General features: G+C 44.2%; 1 protein-coding gene and 1 pseudogene across 1 annotated transcript in view; both read left to right on the top strand.

Moving 5' to 3' along the window:
• Positions 1–20,014, top strand: part of IGF2BP3 (insulin like growth factor 2 mRNA binding protein 3) — a 135,141-nt gene that overhangs the window by 5,132 nt on the left and 109,995 nt on the right. The window contains exons 2-3 of the mRNA XM_004702718.4: positions 18–381; positions 928–988. Coding sequence (XP_004702775.2) covers positions 18–381; positions 928–988 — 425 coding nt within the window. The remainder of the gene's footprint in view (positions 1–17; positions 382–927; positions 989–20,014) is intronic.
• On the top strand, positions 19,174–19,324 carry LOC115869320 (annotated as a pseudogene).

The raw sequence follows: 20,014 nt of genomic DNA, 5'->3' as shown, positions 1-20,014 counted from the left end.
TCGCCGCGGGCCCCCAGCCCCGCGCCGGGGGAGAAAGGAGGAGAGGCCGCGGGCCGCTGCCCCGCACGGGCAGCCCCGCACTTCGCTTCCTCGCCAGCCCGTGGGAGGGGAGCGGCGGCGACCTGGCGTCCATTTTCAGCCGCGCTGGGTCCGACGAGCCCGAGGGGCGGGCAGGTGGGCGCGGGCGGCCCGCGGCTCCCGGGGACCCAGAGCCCGCCTGCGGCCTCCGGAGCGGCGGGGCGCCCGGCCAGAGCGGGGACGCCCAGTGGGAACGTGCGCGTGGCGGCGGGGTGGGGGCGTCTCTTTGGTGTCCCCTTTACCAACTCAGCCCTGCCGTGGCCTCCGCGCCGACCTGCACAAAAGGTTCAGCTTGGGCTGCTGGTAGGTAACTTTGAGCCTTCGATCTTTTTCGACCTGGCCGCCCCCCACCCTGTACCCCTACTCTCTGCTCTTTCCAATCCGACCACGAACTGTTCCCGCCGGGCCTGGATTTGAACTTGGCTGAAAGGCCTGCACGCCGCTCCTGTAGAAAGCAGCTCCCTCCCCCCCTCCCCCATTAGCTTTATGGTTATGGGAGTGTCCAAGGAGGTGGACCACGACCATTTTGCGGGTGCTTATAGGCTGAATGACCCCCTAAATGGCCAGAGGACACTGTGGTGAGGGGATGGACTGTTAGTGAAGTCGGGGGCCTGCCGCTTGCTCCCCACTCTCCACGCATCTGTACATTACCGCGCTCGCGTCCAAACCCGGGAGGTCAGCTTTCCACCCGCGTGGTGACCGGCTCCCCACTCGGCCTCCACTCCCGCCAGGGGCTTGGGGCCTAGGCTCTCCGGAGGCCACTTGGGTCGCTGCTTAGGCTGTTTGCGACCTTTGGGCCGAGAGAGATGACCCTCAGCTAATCGATTCTCCCCTCTTGTGTGCCTGCAGGTAAAGTAGAACTGCACGGGAAATTCGTAGAAGTTGAACACTCGGTCCCGAAAAGGCAAAGGTGAGTTTTAGTGTATGGATCCCTGTTCTCGCCGTTCCATCGTTGGGAGGAAAGACTTCCTTGCTACACTGACGGCAAACCATTTCTTTTTCTCCGGTGCATATCCAATTAGAGTGCGATTTGGCTGTTCTAGTCCTTTCCTGTACTTCAGTGTTATGGCCGCGGTGTATGTGTGTGTGTTTGTGTGTGTGCAGTGGTGCTAAGGGGCTTCATTGAATATAGCAGTCTCAAGGAAGCTGAATGTTAGCGTGTAGAGCAAGCCAACTTACTACCATGGGAGAGGAAAGTTTTGAGGCACAGTGTTTTGGGAATCGGAGGCCTATAGCCAGCTGTGAATGACCCGAAGCTTGTTGATACTGGGTGTGTGTGGCAGCTGGCCCTCTCTGATGGAAATGGTTGGTGAGTCCTTGGATGCTTCTGAGAGAAGAATTTGCCTTTATACCAAGTCCTGTTTGTCCACACACACCTCCTCATCTTCCCTGCTTTAGGAACATCTGACTTTCACAACTTACCCTTTAATGTTTTGTAAATGTGCCCCTTTTTTTGGTTGAACCAACCCTGTTTTCCCAACAAATTCTTCACTTGCTGCACGTGCAACTTTTAAGTCATTGAAAAGACCTCCAGCCTTTTCTTGAAAGAATGTAAGGCGAAATAAGAATCATATGCACCTGCTCTGACTTAACGTTTGTTTTAAAGACATAGGAACTGATCTGGTTTGCAACCAGGGACCCAACTGGGTGTTGGCTGCAGGGTTTGGGACAAGAGAATGAATGCTTGGGCTTCTCCACCCGAGAAGCCCTAACTAAAGTGCCTTCAAAGTTATACACGTTTCGGCAAACACCACCTTCGTCTACTGCACCTTCATTAAAGGCATTCATACTTAGAACTCACCACCAAGAGATCTATGTAGCGTCTTGTGTTAACCTAAAAGCGCACACATGTGTGCGTGTGTCTTTATAGAATGGAGACTGTTTTAACTGAGAGTAGTCTGGAGAAATGACTCCTTACTGCAGAGCACTGTAACTCTTAGCTGGAAAGGCACTGTTCCCTCCCATTGGGTTTTGCAAGATGGGGTTACTACTTCCCCCACCCCCACTCCCTGCCTAGGCCAATCAACTCCAAGTTAATTTAAACCAGGGCTGTGTGTGTATCTGGTTAGGCATTGATTTTGTGTGTGTGCGCCTGCGCCCACAGCCCTTGCTCACTTTGCCATGCATTTCTCTGGTGCTTCGCAGAGATAGATGTGTGCCTCTGTTTCTAGGTAATAAGCTCCATTCCAGGAAAGCATTTTCACAAATCATGTTTTGGGTAGAAAACTAGTTTGGATTTTATTGGGTTTTTCTTGTCCGTGTACTTAATTTTCATTAGGGTAATTGGAAAAGGGGTTCATAGAACCTGAATGATTTAGTTCTGGTTGGAGATTTTGGGAGAGTTCAAATTATTCCATGTAGTAACATGTAATTCTTTTTTAGAAAGCTTAAAATAGAATAAGTACAGAAAAGTATCTAAATGCATCTGTTTAATAGGATATGGAAAAGTTGAGGGAGAAGTCCTACCACCTTAAAAAAGGGTATAAAAGCATAGTCCGAATAGTTAACCTGGGAGAAGGTCGGTGGAAGGTTATATTCACATTCAGCAAATTCTAATTGGTTTCCTATTTAGCCAGCATATCTTACTTCTCTTCACATGTTGACTAGAGAACGGTAGTCTACAGCAAGTGGTTGTACTGAGTCTCTGAATTTTACAAAGATGAACTATCTTGAGCTCTTCAGATGTAAGTCACTGATCTGTGTGGCAGTGTAGCTGCCTTTGTCTTGCTCTCCTGCTTTTCCAAGACTTGTGAGTTTCTCCCATGTGTAAGGAGTTAAATTGAAAACATTACTTGGTAACAGTTGACTGTTTTATTCTTAAAGGCTTTGTCCAGTCTGAAAACATACTTGTTCCTTATAACGTATGATCAACAGGCTTTCCTCCTTAGGAAAGCTCATAAGGTAAATTATTAACTGTGACAGCAAGTGCCAAAGGAAGCTTCTTCAATTTATTGACAAGGTGGATTTAGATTTCCTAGCTGAGTTTCACTAGTATTAAGATACTCTGGATTTTAATTGAGTTGACACAGGCAGTCCTTTGGACTTGTGGACATCATAACCAAAGCTGCTCCCTTTGAGTTTCCAAGACTAACTATTTGCGGAAGTAGAAAGCCCCATCTTTCTCTCGAGAGTGGCTGGTAGTTTAGAACTGCTGGCCTTGCGGATCACAGCCCAGCACATAATCACGATGCCAGGGCTCCATACTTGCCCTTTAGTATATCAGTTTACTCTCACAGTTTAACCTTTATCATAATCATGTTCACTTGCTTTTAAATAATTGAAAAGGCTTCCAGTCTCTTCTTGCATTAAAGTAAGGCTAAAATAAACACTGAATGCAGATTCCTACTCACCTACAAATTCTTAAAGAGACTCTCGTGTTCCTAAACTAGTGGTTGTCTATGATCTTACTAGTAAGGTAAATGAAGGTTTAAGTAGATTAGGGACCGCTTCCTTTTTTTTTTTTTTTGGTAATCACACAGTTCTTACCACAATCCATACATCCACCCATTGTGTCAAGCACATTTGTTGCCATCATCGTTTTCAAAACATTTTATTTCTACTTGAGCCCTTGATATCAGCTCCTCTTTTTTTTTTTTAATGGAGAGAACAACTTAGGAAATTGTTGTTTCTAAAATGATTCAAAACATAAGCAGAGCCAAGTCATTTACCTTTGCTTGGGAAAACTTGGTGGAAATACAAGTTGAAAGTTTGTTTGAACCGAACCTGCAGTTGTGATGCACTTTCTCTTTCTCTGGACTGTTTCACTTTGCCTGGACTCTTGGAAAGGGGAGACTCCCAGGCCCTGTGTCTGTGGGAAGGTGGAGTTACCAGGACTGGGGATGGTTACCATAATGGAGTTAAGTACTGTGGCCAAAAGAGCCTGCTGGACACTGGGGTGGCTTTGTTTAGCAGGCATTGCATTCCATCCCATCCTCATGTGGGCATCTGAGGCAGGTACACGTACTCCCATGGTGCAGCAGTGATCTTTATACCTGCTGTGCAAGGCATGTTGGGAACTGGATGCTGGAGAATGCTTATGGCAGCATTCCGAGATGGATGAATGGGCTTGCAGCGACTAAACCGGGGAGCAGTCCCAGAAGGTGATTAGATGCTTGGCAGGCTGGGCTAGCTCTGACAGTGAGTGGAGCTGGGCGGGGACCCTCTCAGGAAGGGGCGTTGTTGAGTTTGGTTCTGACCCAGCTTGGCTCCTGATTACTGAAGTCTCCAGGGAATGTGGAAGGAATGTTGCTTTTCTGCATTCAGACACCCCTCAGTCAGGGACGATTATTGCAGTTCTCTGCAAATCCTGAGGGCTCCTGCATGTGGAATGAAGAGAAGATTAACTTTGGGAATCTTGATAGAGTGGCACTAAAGAAAAAAGATGCAGCACAGAAAGAATTGGCTGCGCTCTGAGGTATATGCTTAAAAAAAACAAAAACCCTCAGGGTAGGAGTGGGTGCGGAAATAGTTGTGACTTTGAAGACTGAGCTGTGTTTGGTGGGAAGAGCGGTCGCAGTCCCTCTGTGATTGTGTAAGTGGACGTGGTGTCTTTGGTGGTGTGGGCGCTCTGGGCCTGGGGACAGGAACAAGAAAGTGACTGATGTTGCAAAGCTGAGAGGATGATGGTGTTTGTTCCTTTTCCACTTTTCTCTTTTAAAATTAGGAAAATAACTTGTCATACTTTTTTAGATTTATTTTTCCCCTCCAGCATAGCTATTTTTCCTTAAGATTAGCCGATAAATTTGATTAGGATTTTATGTGGCTAAAAATGCTTAAATGAAGGAGAAAAGATAGGTTGTTGTAGTTATTTGATAATTTTTTCAGAAAGGCTTCTTTAAAATAGATTGGTGCCTAAGCCCAAATGTCTTTGTTTTTTGCCTCCTACCCAAAAAAAAAAGAACAGCTAGTTTACATACTTGATAGGTACATTGTATAGCTCAATGGCACGTATAAAAGTTGCTGGGGTTTGAGGTGCATCTTACTCTTACGTGGCTATTTAAAGGCTAAAAACCCTGGTGCCACAGTGGTTAAGCACTTGACTGCTGTGGGGATCTCCCGGGAGAAAGTTGTGTCAGTCTGTTTCCCTCCAGATTTACAGCCTTGGGAACTCAGTGGGCAACCCCGCTCTCCTGTATCCATCTGTAAGAAGAGACTCTGGCACCTGGTTTGGGTTGGGTTGGTTTTAAATGTTGCATGCTCATAGAGTAGGACAGCAGCTGAGGACCAGCCCTGGGTATTTTCTGGTGCTGAACCGCACGGGGATGAGTAGCTGTGCTGCCCCTTGTTCCGGGGTGCAGTACAGGTGAATGGTGTGCACTGGGGCTCTTATACATAGATTCGTGGTTCTGAATGTTAGCCCCCTTTCATGGCCGGTGAAATTCAGGACTGCAAATGACATGGTTGTAGCCAGGAGTTTATTTCTTGATCCCCCTCTTTTTCTCAGTACTGTAGGTGATAGGTACACATAAGTAGTTTTTCTTACTTTGGCCTTATTTTAAAAGTAGTCCAGTGTTCCGTTGTATAGGCTACGGGACTCCCCGCTGGAAGCTAGAGGGAAGATGTGATGGAAATCTGACATGTGCTTGGAGCCTAAGGCAGTGGGAATTGAGAATCCTGGCTTTCCTGTTGATTCATGTGACCACTTAGCCTGCCAGATCAAGCCAAATCCCATTATAATAAACTACAAAGGGCATTTTTTTGTTTGTTTTGAATTTTTGTCATTCTGCTGGAAATAAATGGGCTATCAAAGTCTAGATTTAAAATCTCTTGTTGGACTTGCAGAGCTCTGGGGTTTTCCCTTTAAGAAACCTGGGCTTCTTTTCTGTAGTATGGTAGTTGCTTTGTATTGTAGTATTGAGTTGCTTTTGCACGTGGACCCCTTTTGGGGTGTCATTAAGGAGGACATGATCTTTGCCATGCTCTGATAAGCTTTTCATGAGTTATACCACTGCACTTAATGTGCCATCGAAAAGCTGGGATTTTTGTATTGCAGTAAAGCGGTTGAGCTTGTGCGGGACAGTCAGGCAGTCAGCTCTCCAGCAGTAGCTGATTTGGGGAGACATGAATTATCCACTCAGCAACTCTGACAGTTGGTTTGAGCCGGGAGGAACAAGGGAGGCAGAAAGTGGAGATGGTTCGCAGTGCTGTTCTTAGCCGAGTTCCCTTTATGGCTGCTTGCTTCTAACTCAAGCTTTTTGAGTTATGGAACAGGAGGTGGCAGTGTGGTAGCAGTTAGGATCTCTGCCCCAGGTCTGATCCTTGTTTTCAAACTGGTTGGGACGGTCAGGGTTTTTCTGGAAGGCTGGTAGCAAGGGTAGTTTCCATGCCCTTGGTTAGAATTGAGGGTGTAATTTATCATGGTGTGAAATTGCTGTTTGGCAAGTGCTCATTATTGGTAAGTAAATACAGAAATATTATGTGGAGTTTATTACCCTGAACGGTGGGGGTGGGTGGGGGAGGAGCACATAATATATAAACCGTACACATTTTAGAGAACTACCCTCAGATCATTTAGTTTGATTAAGAAAGAGTTCAAAATTAGTAGAGAAGTACTCATTGACGAATTAATGGAATTATAAGCTGGAATCTAAATCAAAACCAAAACAAATTCCCTGTCATCAAGTTGCTCCCACTTCATAGCTACCCCTCAGAGGATTTCTGAGGCTAAATGTTCCCAGGTGTGGATAGTCTCGTCTTTTCTCCATTGGAGTGGCTGGTGGGTTTGAACTACTGACCTAGCTATTAGCAGTACTTACCGGACAGTACCACAAAGGTTCCTTGAAAGAAATTTAAGTCCTTAGAATAGAATAGTGGACTTGTCATTTCGTTCAAAGAGCTGATTTCATTGAAATCTGGGTGTTTCAGTTATTTATGTTGTCTCCTTAATAAAGCCACTGCAATAGGGATGATGGTTACACACTGCAATGAAGGTAATTAATGTCCCTGAATTGTATGTGTGAACACATTGAGGCATTCTGAGTCAACAGTAGAAAACGCCACCACCAAAAAAGTACCTCCAAACTTAGTGACTTAAAACACCGCCTTATCCTGTGGGGGTATGTGATGCTTGGTTCTGGTCCACATTGCATTGTTTGGGCTATCCACTAAGCAGGGCTGAAAGGTCTGAGAAGGCTTTGCTCACATGTCTGGCACATTGGTGCTTGTCCACATGGTCTCTTCCCATGTGGTACCTTACATCCAGTGGTAGCCATCCATTTAATGGTGACTGGCTGCCCCAAATGAAAGTGAAAACAGCTCGACACCTTAAAAAGAGTTGCACGACCAAGGTAACAGGACTGAAAAAGATCTAGAGTTATCGGCCAGTCCGGATTTGAAGGGTTTCAGGAATAGAGTATCTATAGCCGTCCGTAGTGGGGGAGTCTCGGTAGGGGCTAACCGTTGAGATGCTCACCAACTAACTGAAATGTTTGAATCCCACCCAGAGGCACCTCAGAAGATGCGGCAATATACATCCAGAAAGCCCCGTGGAGCATAGTTGTGCACATAGGATCGATCAGCATGAGTTGGAATCAACAGCAGCTTTTTTTCTCCGTTCCACTCCTCTTTGGTACCAGTGGTAGTGCTCTGTGCATGTGCAGAGAGGGGAAATAATTGTGCCCAACCGTTGTAGCTTATCTACTTTGGGAGGAAGGGCAGTGACTTTGGCCTGCTTGGAACATCAAATAGCTGGAAATCGCATCCAGCGCTAAACGTGGGGAGCCAAACCCCATTGTAATTTGCAGGCAAGAAATGATGGCATTTACTTTAAACATGTTCTGGAAGTTTCCAAAACTGCCTTCAGGTTTGATGAGTCTCAAGAAGGGTTCCCAGGACAATTGCATATGGCTGCACTATTGGCTGTGATTTATTACAGCAAGTGTAATTCACAGGGGGGGAAGGCACATGGAGTGATGTTGGACAAAACCAGCACAGGCTTCCAAGGTCTTTCTCCAGTGAGTCACAGGACATGCTTAATGCCCCCTGTATTGAGTTGTGCCAACATGTGAAATGTTGCCAACCAGGGGAGTTAATGAAAGCCTTCTAGTGTCCAGGGTTTGGGGACTGATAGCACAGGTCCATCATTACCTGGACATACTTCTGAAAGGGAGAACAGGGATCTAACATAAAACACTGCAAGCGATTTAGGCACAATGAACCACTCTTTTTCAGTTAATGGTGTGAATCCTCCCCAAATCTAAGTTATCTGATTCCCCCTTGGGGTTCAACTCATAAGCATGTCTTGAAAAAGACAGCAGTGAGCCTTGCAAAGCTAATTATTTTCTGCACAGTAAGTGGTCAGCCTCTGCATATTTTTAAGGAAGAACCAATGAGATTGGTTGCGTATGCGGAAAGAGAGAAGTAGGAGGAAGAGTTGAGGATGATGACGGGTTTTGGGGCAGAACAAGTGGATGGGAGGTAGGCTATGGACCAGAATGGAAAGTATTAAGAGAGGAGCAAGCTCATAGATGGATATTGAGAGCTTTGTGTTTGGGCATACTGTTTCCAATGCTTGCTAGACATGTAAGTGAAGTTGAGTGAGCAGTTATGTATTTCAGCTCAGCGCTCTGGGGAAGGTAGATAGTGTAAATTACAGCTTCATTAACTGATGGAATTTGGAACTGTGGAATCGGACAAGATGAGCATGGGGCTCTCAGGAGAAAGGAAGAAGTCATTCATTGAAGCAGAAGAAAGCAAGTACTCTCAAACCATTTCTGAGAGACAAGTGGAGAAAGACTAGAGAATCCTGTAGATGAGTGAGTGGGGAGGTGCATCTCACCCTTCTGGCTCTGCTGCTCATACATGTAGAGTGATGTAACCATTTTGGTCGTAGCCTGGGATACAAATTTGCTTGCAAGATCTGTTAATTTTATTTATTTTAATCATTTTATTATCAAGACCCGTTTATTAGAAATGCAACTTCTCTTCGAGAATTCATTTATTTTTCAGACCTTGGTTAATTTAAAATTTTTCCAGAAACATCTCTGAGCACTTTTCTGTTTTTTAACCTATGGGGTGTAGGGGTTACCTGCTGGTCTGCTAACTGAAAGGCCAGCAGTTTGAAACCTTCACCTGCTTCGAAGGAGAAAGATGGGCTTTTTACTCCCATAAAAAAATTGCAGTCTCAGAAACTCACAAAGGCAGTTCCACCCTGTCTCAGTTTTTAACAGGTTTATTGGCATTTTAGCCACACATCATACAATTCAATAATTCAGTCATTATCAAGAAAAGTTGTATAATAATTACCAAAGCAATTCTAGAATATTTTCTTCTTGTACTCATTGTTATTCACATAATTATTTTTTTTTTAAGTGTGGCAAGACATTCTCCAATTCCACAACTTCTCCATGTATAATTCAGTGCTATTGATTATATTCTTCATGTTGTACAACCATTATTGATATCCCTACCCTGCCTATTAGGGTTGCAATGAATTGGAATCCCATCAGTGGCAGGGAGTTTGGCTTTTCTGAGAGCGAGAAGAGTCTCTTAGGTAGACCCACTGTCTCATCACACGGTCGACCTGTTCTCTGTCTTCTGCTTTCATATTTCCGGTGACTGCTCACTCTCTTAAAAGACAACCTGCCCTGGTTTTTTGCAAACATTGAGTCAGTGCTACAAACATGGTTAGTATTTGAGAAAGTCTCTGAATCTATCTTAGATTCCAAAATAGTACAAACTCACTCTGAGTCTCTTGGATGTGGTGTCTGAATTCTTGATCTGACAAGCAGACGTTGAAACTATTGGCCAAAATATTTATATGTTTTATGATCTAGGTTTAAAGTACTTGAATAATTTTTTCAGTTTGGATGCTGCCATAAATTAAAGAGTATGTCACTTTACTAATAGATCTTTTGCTGTGGGAAATTTAAGAAACCTATTGGAATTTGTACCTAAATTTCCACATTTGTAAAGTGTGTTCGTCCCCAAGTTGGGAGTCTTCTTTCACCACCCAATAGTTGCCAAAATTAAGTTTATGTGTTAGGTGCTTTTGAGATAGATGAATTGGTCTGAATAGCTTCTTCCAAAAATGTTGTTGTTGTGTGCTCAAGTCCTTTGATCAATACAGTCCTACTGTATTTTCAGAATGTACTAAACCTCAAGTAGGACAGGCAAAGTAACATTGAAGTAGCACAATTGCTTTCTAAGTGGTATTTCTCCCTAACCCTGGGAGAAGTGACTTGCCCAAGGCCTCGCAGGTGATGAGCAGGACACATTTCCAGGATCTGTGACTGCCCTGCCTTTATTCCTTCCATTTAAGTTGTTCAGATCCTCAAAGGAGCTTATACAGCAGCCTAATTGTGTTTGCATTGGCAAGTCAGAGCAGGGATGACCTGGTTTTTGTCTTTTCTGAAGTATAGCAATCTTGTTTGGCTTCTTCTGTGGGTTGGTTTATTATTTCCCTTTTAGGAAAAAGACAGGGGTAGGTAGTCTTGAGCCTCCTGTAGAATCAAAACATCCAGGCATCCTCCTGTCTTAGGAAAGAACAGAAGATTATTCATTTATATTGCTTTAATGCACTTTAAAATCAATTTTACCTAAAATCAATGGCGGAGAAGTCAGGGGCGGCCAAAGGAGAGATGGTGGTAGGAGAGAAGGCTTGGAAATGGAGGTGACCATGCCTTTTGTCTCATGCCTTTTTCTTTTTTTAATCATTTTATTACGGGCTCATGCAACTCTTATCACAATCCATATATATACCAATTGTGTAAAGCACATTTGAACATTCATTGCCCTCATCATTCTCAAAGCATTTGCTCTCCATTTATGTCTCATGCCTTTTGTATGTTACTCATGCCTTTTGTATGTTACTTTGATTGCAAAAGAGGGAAGGGTATCCAAAGTAGGACCCACTGCACACTTGTCCCAGCTTGCTACAAAGCTGGATGCAGCGCTTTGGCCTGCAGAAGGAGGTCTCTTCACCTTGGGGTGCTGTTGAGGATCAGGGCAGAGTAGGAGGGCGAAATTGTGCAGAAATCTTTTGATTAGGAGTACTGATCCTTGTCGAACTGAAAGGCATCCTAGCAATTTCTGGATTAGGATTGTCTGATTATGGACAGCTCCGATTTGCCCTATAACGATAAGCATGAGTCTTTGATATGACTGGGCTAACCTTTGCTCTCTAACATTTTTCATCACATTCACCTTCACTTGTGCTTTTAAGTCATTGGAAAGCCATTTCTTGAACTAATGTAAGGTGACGAAGTAAGAACCATGCACAGCTTTCCTCCAAAACTCACTAGCATCGATTTGATTCCAGCTTATCCTGACTCCACAGCACGGTCGAGTCCTGGTAGCACAGTAGGTTACATGTAGGGCTGCTAACTGACCCGTCAGCAGTGCAAAACCACTAGTTGCTCCTCGGGCAAAAGAGGAGCATGTCTGCTCTTGTAAAGAGTTACAGTCTAGACACATGGGCTGTTCTGCCATTTCTGATTTAGGGTCACTATAAGTCAGAATTGACTTGATGGCAGTGAGATTTCCCCCCCCCCTGAATAGGCCAAGCTAAAACTTCCTTTTTGGGTTTCTGAGACTACACATCTTTCTGAGAGTAGAAAGCCTCTTTTTGCCCACTCCTGAGTGGCTGGTGGATTTGAACTGCTGACTTGTGGTTAGCAGCTTAATGCCTATCAAACACCACCACGGCTGCTGACCTACACATTTGACTTAAGGATACACCTGTGGGAACAGATCTCATTCCCGGAGGGAGACTGGAACGTGAGCTCTTAAACCGGTGTCTCAGATCTCAGAGTCCCAGACCACTTGCTAAGTTGTCGATGCTCATTACAGTCCAGTTGATTCCAGAGGAGTAGGACTTTGCAGGCGGCCAGACTTCTACAGAAGCAGACTGCCACATCCGCCTCCCAGGGAATGGCTGGTGGGTTCAAGCCACACTTGATGATGTAGCTAGCGACTGAACCCCGAGGTGGTGAGGACTTTGAGGCCTGGGAGGTTAGAGTGGAAGTGACAGCTCAGGGTCTTGTCGGGTGGCAGCTGTTTTATTTCCCCCTGCAGATTCAGAGGCACAGGCTGGCCCTGGAGGTTAGATCGGAAATGTGTAAAATGAACTACTTTGAGGACATGAACTTATTTAAGTAGAAGCGTGCAAGTGGGACCTTTTGGTTTTGTTTATTAAGATCTAGTATTAGGTAGACTCTTTTATTTAAGTGTAACCTAATTACAATAGAGTGTATAAATATTAAGTGAACAGGTTGAATTCGTACATGCGCCTACAAACGGAAAGCGCGGGAAGTAAAATGTGAATATACGTCTTTTACGATGTTTTCTTCCTCACGGTACTTTGCGGCTATCCCACTTGATGACTTGGTGTGTTTTTCCCCAAAAATTCTTCTATGATTGTATCCATACTTTCCCGCCCCCCCACATTTTAAAATATAAAATCATGTTTATATTTTGTGCTTTTGCTAAAAAAAAAAAAAAACAACAAACACATCCTAAAGAATCTTCAGCATAGGTGCAAATAGCATGTTTTTGTTTTAAATTCCACTTGTGGTGTTCAGCATGTGCAATAGTTTTAAACATTGTTTTCATAATCCTCTTACTCAACATAAATCCAAAACCAGACTCGCTGACTCACAGCCACCCCCTGTAGGTTTCCGAGACTGTAACTTTGTGGAGTAGAAAGCGCAGTTTTTCTCCTGAGGAGCGAGCAGTTGGTGGTTTCAAACTTCCGGCCGTACAGATCGCAGCCCAATGTCGTAACCACAACACCACCAGGGCTCCTTTCTCAAACATGTATATGTGTATACTCGTATGTCTGTCATTGGACTCTTGATTGGGTATTTTTGCAAGGTAAATTCTTAGACCAAGAATTATGTCCAAGGACGATGCACACTTCAGTTTGAGAGTGCTCTCCAGAAAACTTGCACAAAAACTATGACAACGGAGCTTTTGCGTTGCCGAGTGCAGTGAGGTAGTTTGGTTAAGAACTGTAGTTTTAATCATGGAGGAGAATATTCTTCCTTACCGTGGATGCTATAGAAATTCTGACAAAGTTCGCCCATTTAATTTGTGTTCCTGTATCTAAAAATTAACTCAAAAGCTGTAAAAATAAGCTCTGATAATTCATAAGCTAAAATACTCCATGTCACCCTACTGACCCAGTACCTGTTGTCATTGAGTCTCTTGACTAAAGGCAACCCCGTATACGCGGGGGCTTCAGAAAGTTACCCTGAGTTCTACAAGCCCACAAATGTGTAGCGCCTTCGCAGGTCAGAGTAGCACTATGTGCCATGGAGTTTGCGCTAGCGGCCCTTTTGGAAGGAGATCTTCGATCCTTTCTTCCCAGGCTCCTCTGGGTCGACTCAAACTGCCAGCTGTTCAGTGAGCAGCCAGCTGTGGTAGTCATTTTGGTCTCGCCTCAGAAGCCACTGCTTCTTGTGGTGGGAACCTTACTCTAAATTACATTTTGAGGAGAAATCTGAGCGGTAGGTTCCAAAGGAAGGTGCTGCTCAGCTCGCCCCGGTCACCAGGCCGATGACAGTCGGGGAGAGAGCGTATGTGGAAGAACCTGTGGTGCTCTTAAAATCATTGTGGAAGCTATCGAATTGACCCCAGTGTCTCCTTTTTAAGACTCAGCTGTTTTCGTAGAAATAGTGGAGAAGCTTCTTGCTTTTCCTTTGGAGCGGAGGATTGAAAATTCTTTTCACAATTTTTCTGCTTATTTCTGTACTTTGGAGTTTCAGAAACGAATCCATTCCCTATGGCTTTCCTGTTAACCAACGAGGTTTGAGCACCCTGCTCATCGTGGGTTCCACGCACGGCTTCAGAATAAGATGCTTCTTTTGAAGAAAAGCCTGTGGGATCACAGTAGTGTTTGCTTTTGTTTCAGCTCCTGAGAGATGTTATTTTTATTTTCATCAGTAACGGTGGCTTGCTGTGGCAGTGATGTTAAATGTGGGTTAATAACTTTGCAGGTAAAAAGCTACAGCAGCCATATGTCATGGGGTGTATGTGGGTAGGAGATAGTCAGTCTGAGAGGGACATGAAGGCAAGCGGACATGAAGAAGCTACAGCAGCCATATGTCATGGGGTGTGTGCGGGTAGGAGATAGAGTCAGTCTGAGAGGGACATGAAGGCAAGCGGAGGCTTACCTTGTGCAGCAGAGATTGGAAAGGCAGGACAGTGAGAACCGAGCCGTGCAAGTGTGAACTGTATTGGGGTGTGTGTGTGTAAACGACCAGCTGGGGTTAGAGAGGCTCACACGTGAGGTGGGATGGTGGTCAGGCTTCGCCTAGAGAGGTGGTGAGAGCAGCGTGTGTTTCTGATGTGGTGGCTGACTGTATTATTCTCATTCTTTGTGTGTGTAACCGTAGGGGCTCAGCCAGTTAATGCTATGTAGCAGATGGTTATTGAGGATTATTGTATAAGACTTTGATGCCACTTTGATTTAGATTAATTTGGGACCTGCTCACCAGAGATCCTGTTGAACCACTTTTTGCCACTTCCCTGGCTCCTGGTGACCACTGTGCCACCAAACATTCCATGGGGTCACAGGCTCTCTTGGGTATCCTCCTTTGGATGATCAGGGTAAAACCCGTGTTCTACACGGTTGACTGAGCCCATGTTGCTTTTAAAAGTAGCTGTGGCACACTCAGTGAACTAGTAATCACTCAAGCTCCTAGTATTTGATTCGTGGTTGTGAGAGTAATCCCAAATAATGTAATGATTGCTTGGACAAAGAATGTGATAGTACTGATATGTGCCGATATAACGGTCTTCAAAAAGTTTGTGGAAAAATGGCATTTAAAAATAGTAGAATCTTTCCACGAATCTTTTTTTTTATCATTTTATTGGGGGCTCATACAACTCTTATCATAATCCATACATCCATCCATTGTGTCAAGCACATTTGTACATTTGTGGCCATCACCATTCTCAAAACATTTGCTTTCTACTTGAGCCCTTGGTATGAGCTCCTCATTTTTCCACTCCCTCCCCCCCCCCCTCCCTCTCCATGAATCTTGAGTGCTCTGCTGAGTGAAGTGAGGAGCGACTGGGAATCTTTGCTTACTCTGACCTTGAACAAACGGATTAAACTCTACTGGCTTGTTAATTAATGATATTTATGTCGAACTTCTTGGGGGTATCCGACACATTTAGTAGTACTGTCTGCTCTTAGGTGTGTGTACTTGGTTTGCCAGTGGGCACTGGGAAATACGGGTGGAAGGGGGATTACTGTGTAATCCACTGGTTTGTGGGTTTCATGTGTATAGATACATAGGAATGTTGCTTGTCTTTTTGGAGAATATGGGAGCGCCTTGTTGAGTAAATTAAATGAGTACTTTATGTTTAGATGCTTTGGATTAGGATCCCTGAAATGTCTCTAGTTGTGAAGTTATCTTCAACTGGAGAGATCATAACTTAAGGGAATTAATGCATTAGGAGATAAAGAACTCCTGTTCATTTAATTTCAAAGAACTGGACAACATAGTACAAAACGAATACTTCAGAAAAGTCAACATGTACAGGTTGAGAGACCCAATCTTAGGACTTCATTAGAGCAATACCACTGTCATCCAGCAATCCCACCCCACCCCCTCTCAGATTGGGAAAACCGAGCAAGTGAATATCTGGTGTTCCCAAGAATGTGGAGGACTGGATGCTCAAACTGCCAGAGACTGGCTAAGTAGACCTGACATACCATTTGGGCAATATCTGTTAGAACTTGAAATGTGAGTGTTCTTAAGGTTCATGCAAGCATGGTGGATAACCCATTCCTTGTGGTTTTTGTGGCATCTGTAAACAGTTTTAAGCTGAAGTATTTTAAAAGCTCTAAATCACCAGGTTTTACTTACCTGCCATTGAGTCAGTTCTGACTCTTAGTGACCTGTATAGGAGAAGGTAGAACTGTCCCTGTGGGTTTCTGAGACTGTAAATAAATCTATATGGGAATAGAGGCCCTCCTCTTTCTACTGTGGAGCAGCTAGTGTTTCGAACTTCTGACCTTGTGGTTTGCAACCCAACTCATAACCCACTGTACCACCAAGACTTGGCAAAAAGGCATTTAAGTTGTCTTAGGCCCGCTAGGCTTTATTACATAGTGACCCATGTGATAGAGTAGGGTTTCCTATGTGATGGATATGTATTTCCGTGAATTAGGTGGGCGTGGTTTACATTCTACTTCAATTTTGTGTTCAACTTAAACCCCTCTTGTGGAATACTTTCTTCCACTTAAGCCCCGCATTAATAGCTGTCCATCCTCTGGTCTACTGCTTCATCTACCCTCCCTTACCACCCCCCTGGCCACCATCAGCATCTTGTTTTCTTTATAACAGGGTCTCATACAACATTTGCCCTTTTGTATTTGACCAGTTTCACTCAGCGTAATGTTCTCCAGGTTCATGCATGGCCACGAGATGCTTCGTGGTTTCATCTTCTTTCTTTAGTGATGTGTAGTATTCCGTTGTGTGTATGTCCCAAAGTTTCTCTACCATTCTTCTTCTGATGGGCAGTTAGATTGTTTCCATCTTTTTGCTATTGTTAGTAGAAGGAGCTGCAAGGAACAAGGGTGTGAATTAGGCAGTAATCTGTATAGGAGCAGGTCTTGTCTTCTTCTCAGTGACTGGTGGGTTTGAACTCACTGAATTCTCAGTAGCCAAGTGCTTAAACGTGCCTTGAGGACTCCTTTAAAATACATTGTCTCCCAAATCTGATGCAGGTTTTATTCCAGAATTTTGAGAATACAAGGAATGGCAGGTCAATTCTAAGATGAGGACTTGCTTGTTAGCAGATAAACCTTTTAGGTTTGATTATATTCACCACTTTTTAGCAGATTTTTACCGTGATGTGGAGTACTGATGGTGTAGTGGTTATACTTTGGGCTGCTAACCACAAGGTCAGCAGTTTGAAACCACCAGCTGCCCTGTGAGAGAAAGATGAGGCTTTCTTACTCCTGTAAAGAGTTACAGTCTCGGAAACCCACAGGGGGCATTTCTGCCCTGCCCCATAGACAGGGTCATAATCGAAGCTATGAGTCAGTTTCGACTTGATGGCAGTGAGTTTTGTTTTTTGTTGTTTGACCCAGATAATTTGGAACTAGTGCCATTGTCGAGCAAAGAAAATTCCATGGTCTTGTCTTGACTGTCCTGAGACATTTTGTAGTACTGTAGTACATTTTCAAGCTGGGGAATGTATGAGAAGAGAAGTTATCTGGACGTCTTCTTCTCCCCCTTTTAAAAAATATTAAAAGCACTTTGAAGTAGGGAGTGTCAAATAATTTATACCTTGTGCCATTTAACTCCAAGTTGAGCAGCAGCCAATCCTCATGTCTTTGATCCTATCAGAATTTTGTTGTTTTAAAGGGGAAGCAGCAAAATAAATAAATAAATAAAAATAAAGGGAAAGCAGTGTTCTCATTTATTTCTCCCCAGCGGTTTTAAGAATTCCTGGTCATGCTGTTGGGTAAGCATTAGACTGCTAACTGCAAGGTTGGCAGTTCAAACACTTTGGAAGAAAGATGAGGCTATCTGCTCCAGTGAAGATTTATAACCTCAGAAACTATAGAGCAGTGGTTCTCAACCTTCCTAATGCCACCACCCTTTAATACAGTTCCTGTTGGGGTGACCCCAACCATACAATTATTTCTGTTGCTACTTCTTAACTGTCATTTTGCTACTGTTATGAATCGGGCGACCCACAGGTTGAGAACTGCTGATGTAGAGAGAGTCACAATGAGTGACAATCGACTTGCTGGCACTAGATTTGATTTTTTTTGTTGGGGTTTTTTTTTTTGGTGTGGCACTTTGGACTTGGCATTGGGCTGCTAACTACAAGGTCAGTGGTTCAAACCCTCCCACTGCTTCATGGGAGAAAAACGAGCCTATTTGTAAAGATTTGCAGTCTGGGAAACTCTAAATAGGGTCACTCTCAATTCGGTGGCACTGGGTTTGGTTTTGGGGAAATGGAGATTGGATAAGCATTGGACTGATGATTGCAAGGTGAGTTGCTTAAACCCACCTGCTGCTTGGTGGGAGAAAGATGAGGCTGGCTGCTTGCATAAAGATGGAATCTTGGAAACCTTAAGAAGCAATTCTACTCTGGCCTGTAAGGTTGCTATCAGTCAGAAGTGACTCCATGGTAGTAGGTTTTAATGATTGTAAAGACTCTCCCCCAGACCCTTACAGTGAGTAGTTGGCATCAGGGTGATACCTCCCGCCCCCCCTACACCCACCTTGCTGAGCAGTGTGCATCCTTTCACTCCTGGGGCAGGGTAGTACCTTCTGCAGCGCCTCTGTTCTTGTTCCCAGTTTGGTGGGTCTGGTGCTGGACCTCTTGGTCTACCAGCTTTGGGCATTGGCAGCTGCACAGGATCAGGAAGTTGTTATATCAACAGGATGGGGGTTGCTACCACAAAGGGTACCCGAACACCTGGTCCCCTCGGCTTCTTTTCCCTGCCCCCATATGCTCCAAGTCCCAATGCAGCTGCTATCACAGCCTCCTATCCTGTACCCACCACCTCTCACAAAGCTTTCCCTCCTGTGTCCAGTAGATATGCCTCTTGGGCTCAGTCCCTTTGGCTTCCATAAGGTTTCAATAACATAGGCTTTGTGGGGATTTAACTAGGAAGTATATGGGGACTAGTGTATATAATAATGGCATTTGGAAAACGTCCTAATCACAAAATGTCTTATTTCACAGAATGTGTCGTGGATGTGAGTTGACACACACCTGTGTGTATTTAATTTATTTCACCATGCTAGCAATTATACTTGTAGTGTTTAATTGCAAAATAGTTGACAAAGACATGCATTTTATTTTTTTACACTATTATTTATTAAGAAAACTGGAAATAACCAAAATGTGTACCATGTTTTGACCACCCGTATTGTGGCAGATTGTACCCATTGGCCACTCCATGGGAGAAAAGGCCTGACTCTGCCTCTGGGGATTGATTATACCCAAGAAACCCATAGGGTAATTGTACTCCGTTCTACGGGACCACTGAGACACTCGACTTCACAGCATGAGCTGTACCATGCGATGAAGTTTCCATAAACAGTGCTGCAGATTTATGTGAACCAGTAGGAAAAGAGCAAATTAAACCAAAGTGTGGAACAGTTCTTAAAGGACTGATTAATCGCTTCCTAGTGTCTGTACTTATCAGCTTCATATCTGATATATCCTCCATCTGAGGATGATATATTAAATGGATTTTGGGAGCAGGGAGATGGAATAGGAGCTTGCATCGTCCTGGCATTGTAACACCTCCAAGAAACGTGCCACCGCTCGGGTTAACCGCTCAGCTGGTGCATAAAGGCAGACTGTACTAACAGTGTTGTGCTCTCCCACCCTCCTCCCCTTTCTTATGTTCTTGTATAATCCTTGTTTTCTCCACAGCCTCCACACTCTCCCCCCATAGTCCCCCATCCTACCATGCCCTCTCCATGTCTCTCCTTGTAAAACTTGACTCCTCCCCTGCTCCTTCCTTACTCTTCTCCCCTACTTCCCAAGCAAGCCAGTCCACCAGCGTTAACATCACCCTTGTGTAGTCCCGTTCTCCGCCTCTTGCCAGAAAAAGACAGTGTCTGGGGAAAAAACACTACTTTGATACACACTTATCTGTGTCAAAAAGTAGAATAAGGGTCTGGCAGGTTACCTACCACAGCAATTAGCTCTGAAAGGAGGTATGAATTGGGAATCGTACATTTAGTGGCCCTTAAATGTTTTCACTTTGGACTCCTTTATACTTAAAAACCGAGGAACCCCCGAAGAGTTTGTGTTTACTTTTATTGATACTTTATTATCACTTGAGAAATGTTTAAAGTTATTTTTTTTAAAACATTTTATTAGGGGCTCATACAACTGTTATCGCAATCCATACACACATCAATTATGTAAAGCGCATTTGTACATCATTCTCAAAACATTTTCTCTCCACTTAAACCCCCAACATTAGGTCCTCATTTTCCCCTCCCTC

This window comes from Echinops telfairi, unplaced genomic scaffold (assembly GCF_000313985.2).
Source record: "Echinops telfairi isolate 266 unplaced genomic scaffold, ASM31398v2 ScPeMD7_23;HRSCAF=83, whole genome shotgun sequence".
Classification (NCBI taxonomy): domain Eukaryota; kingdom Metazoa; phylum Chordata; class Mammalia; order Afrosoricida; family Tenrecidae; genus Echinops; species Echinops telfairi.
Note: the sequence above shows the minus strand (reverse complement) of the source record. Positions and strands in the feature narration are given on the sequence as shown.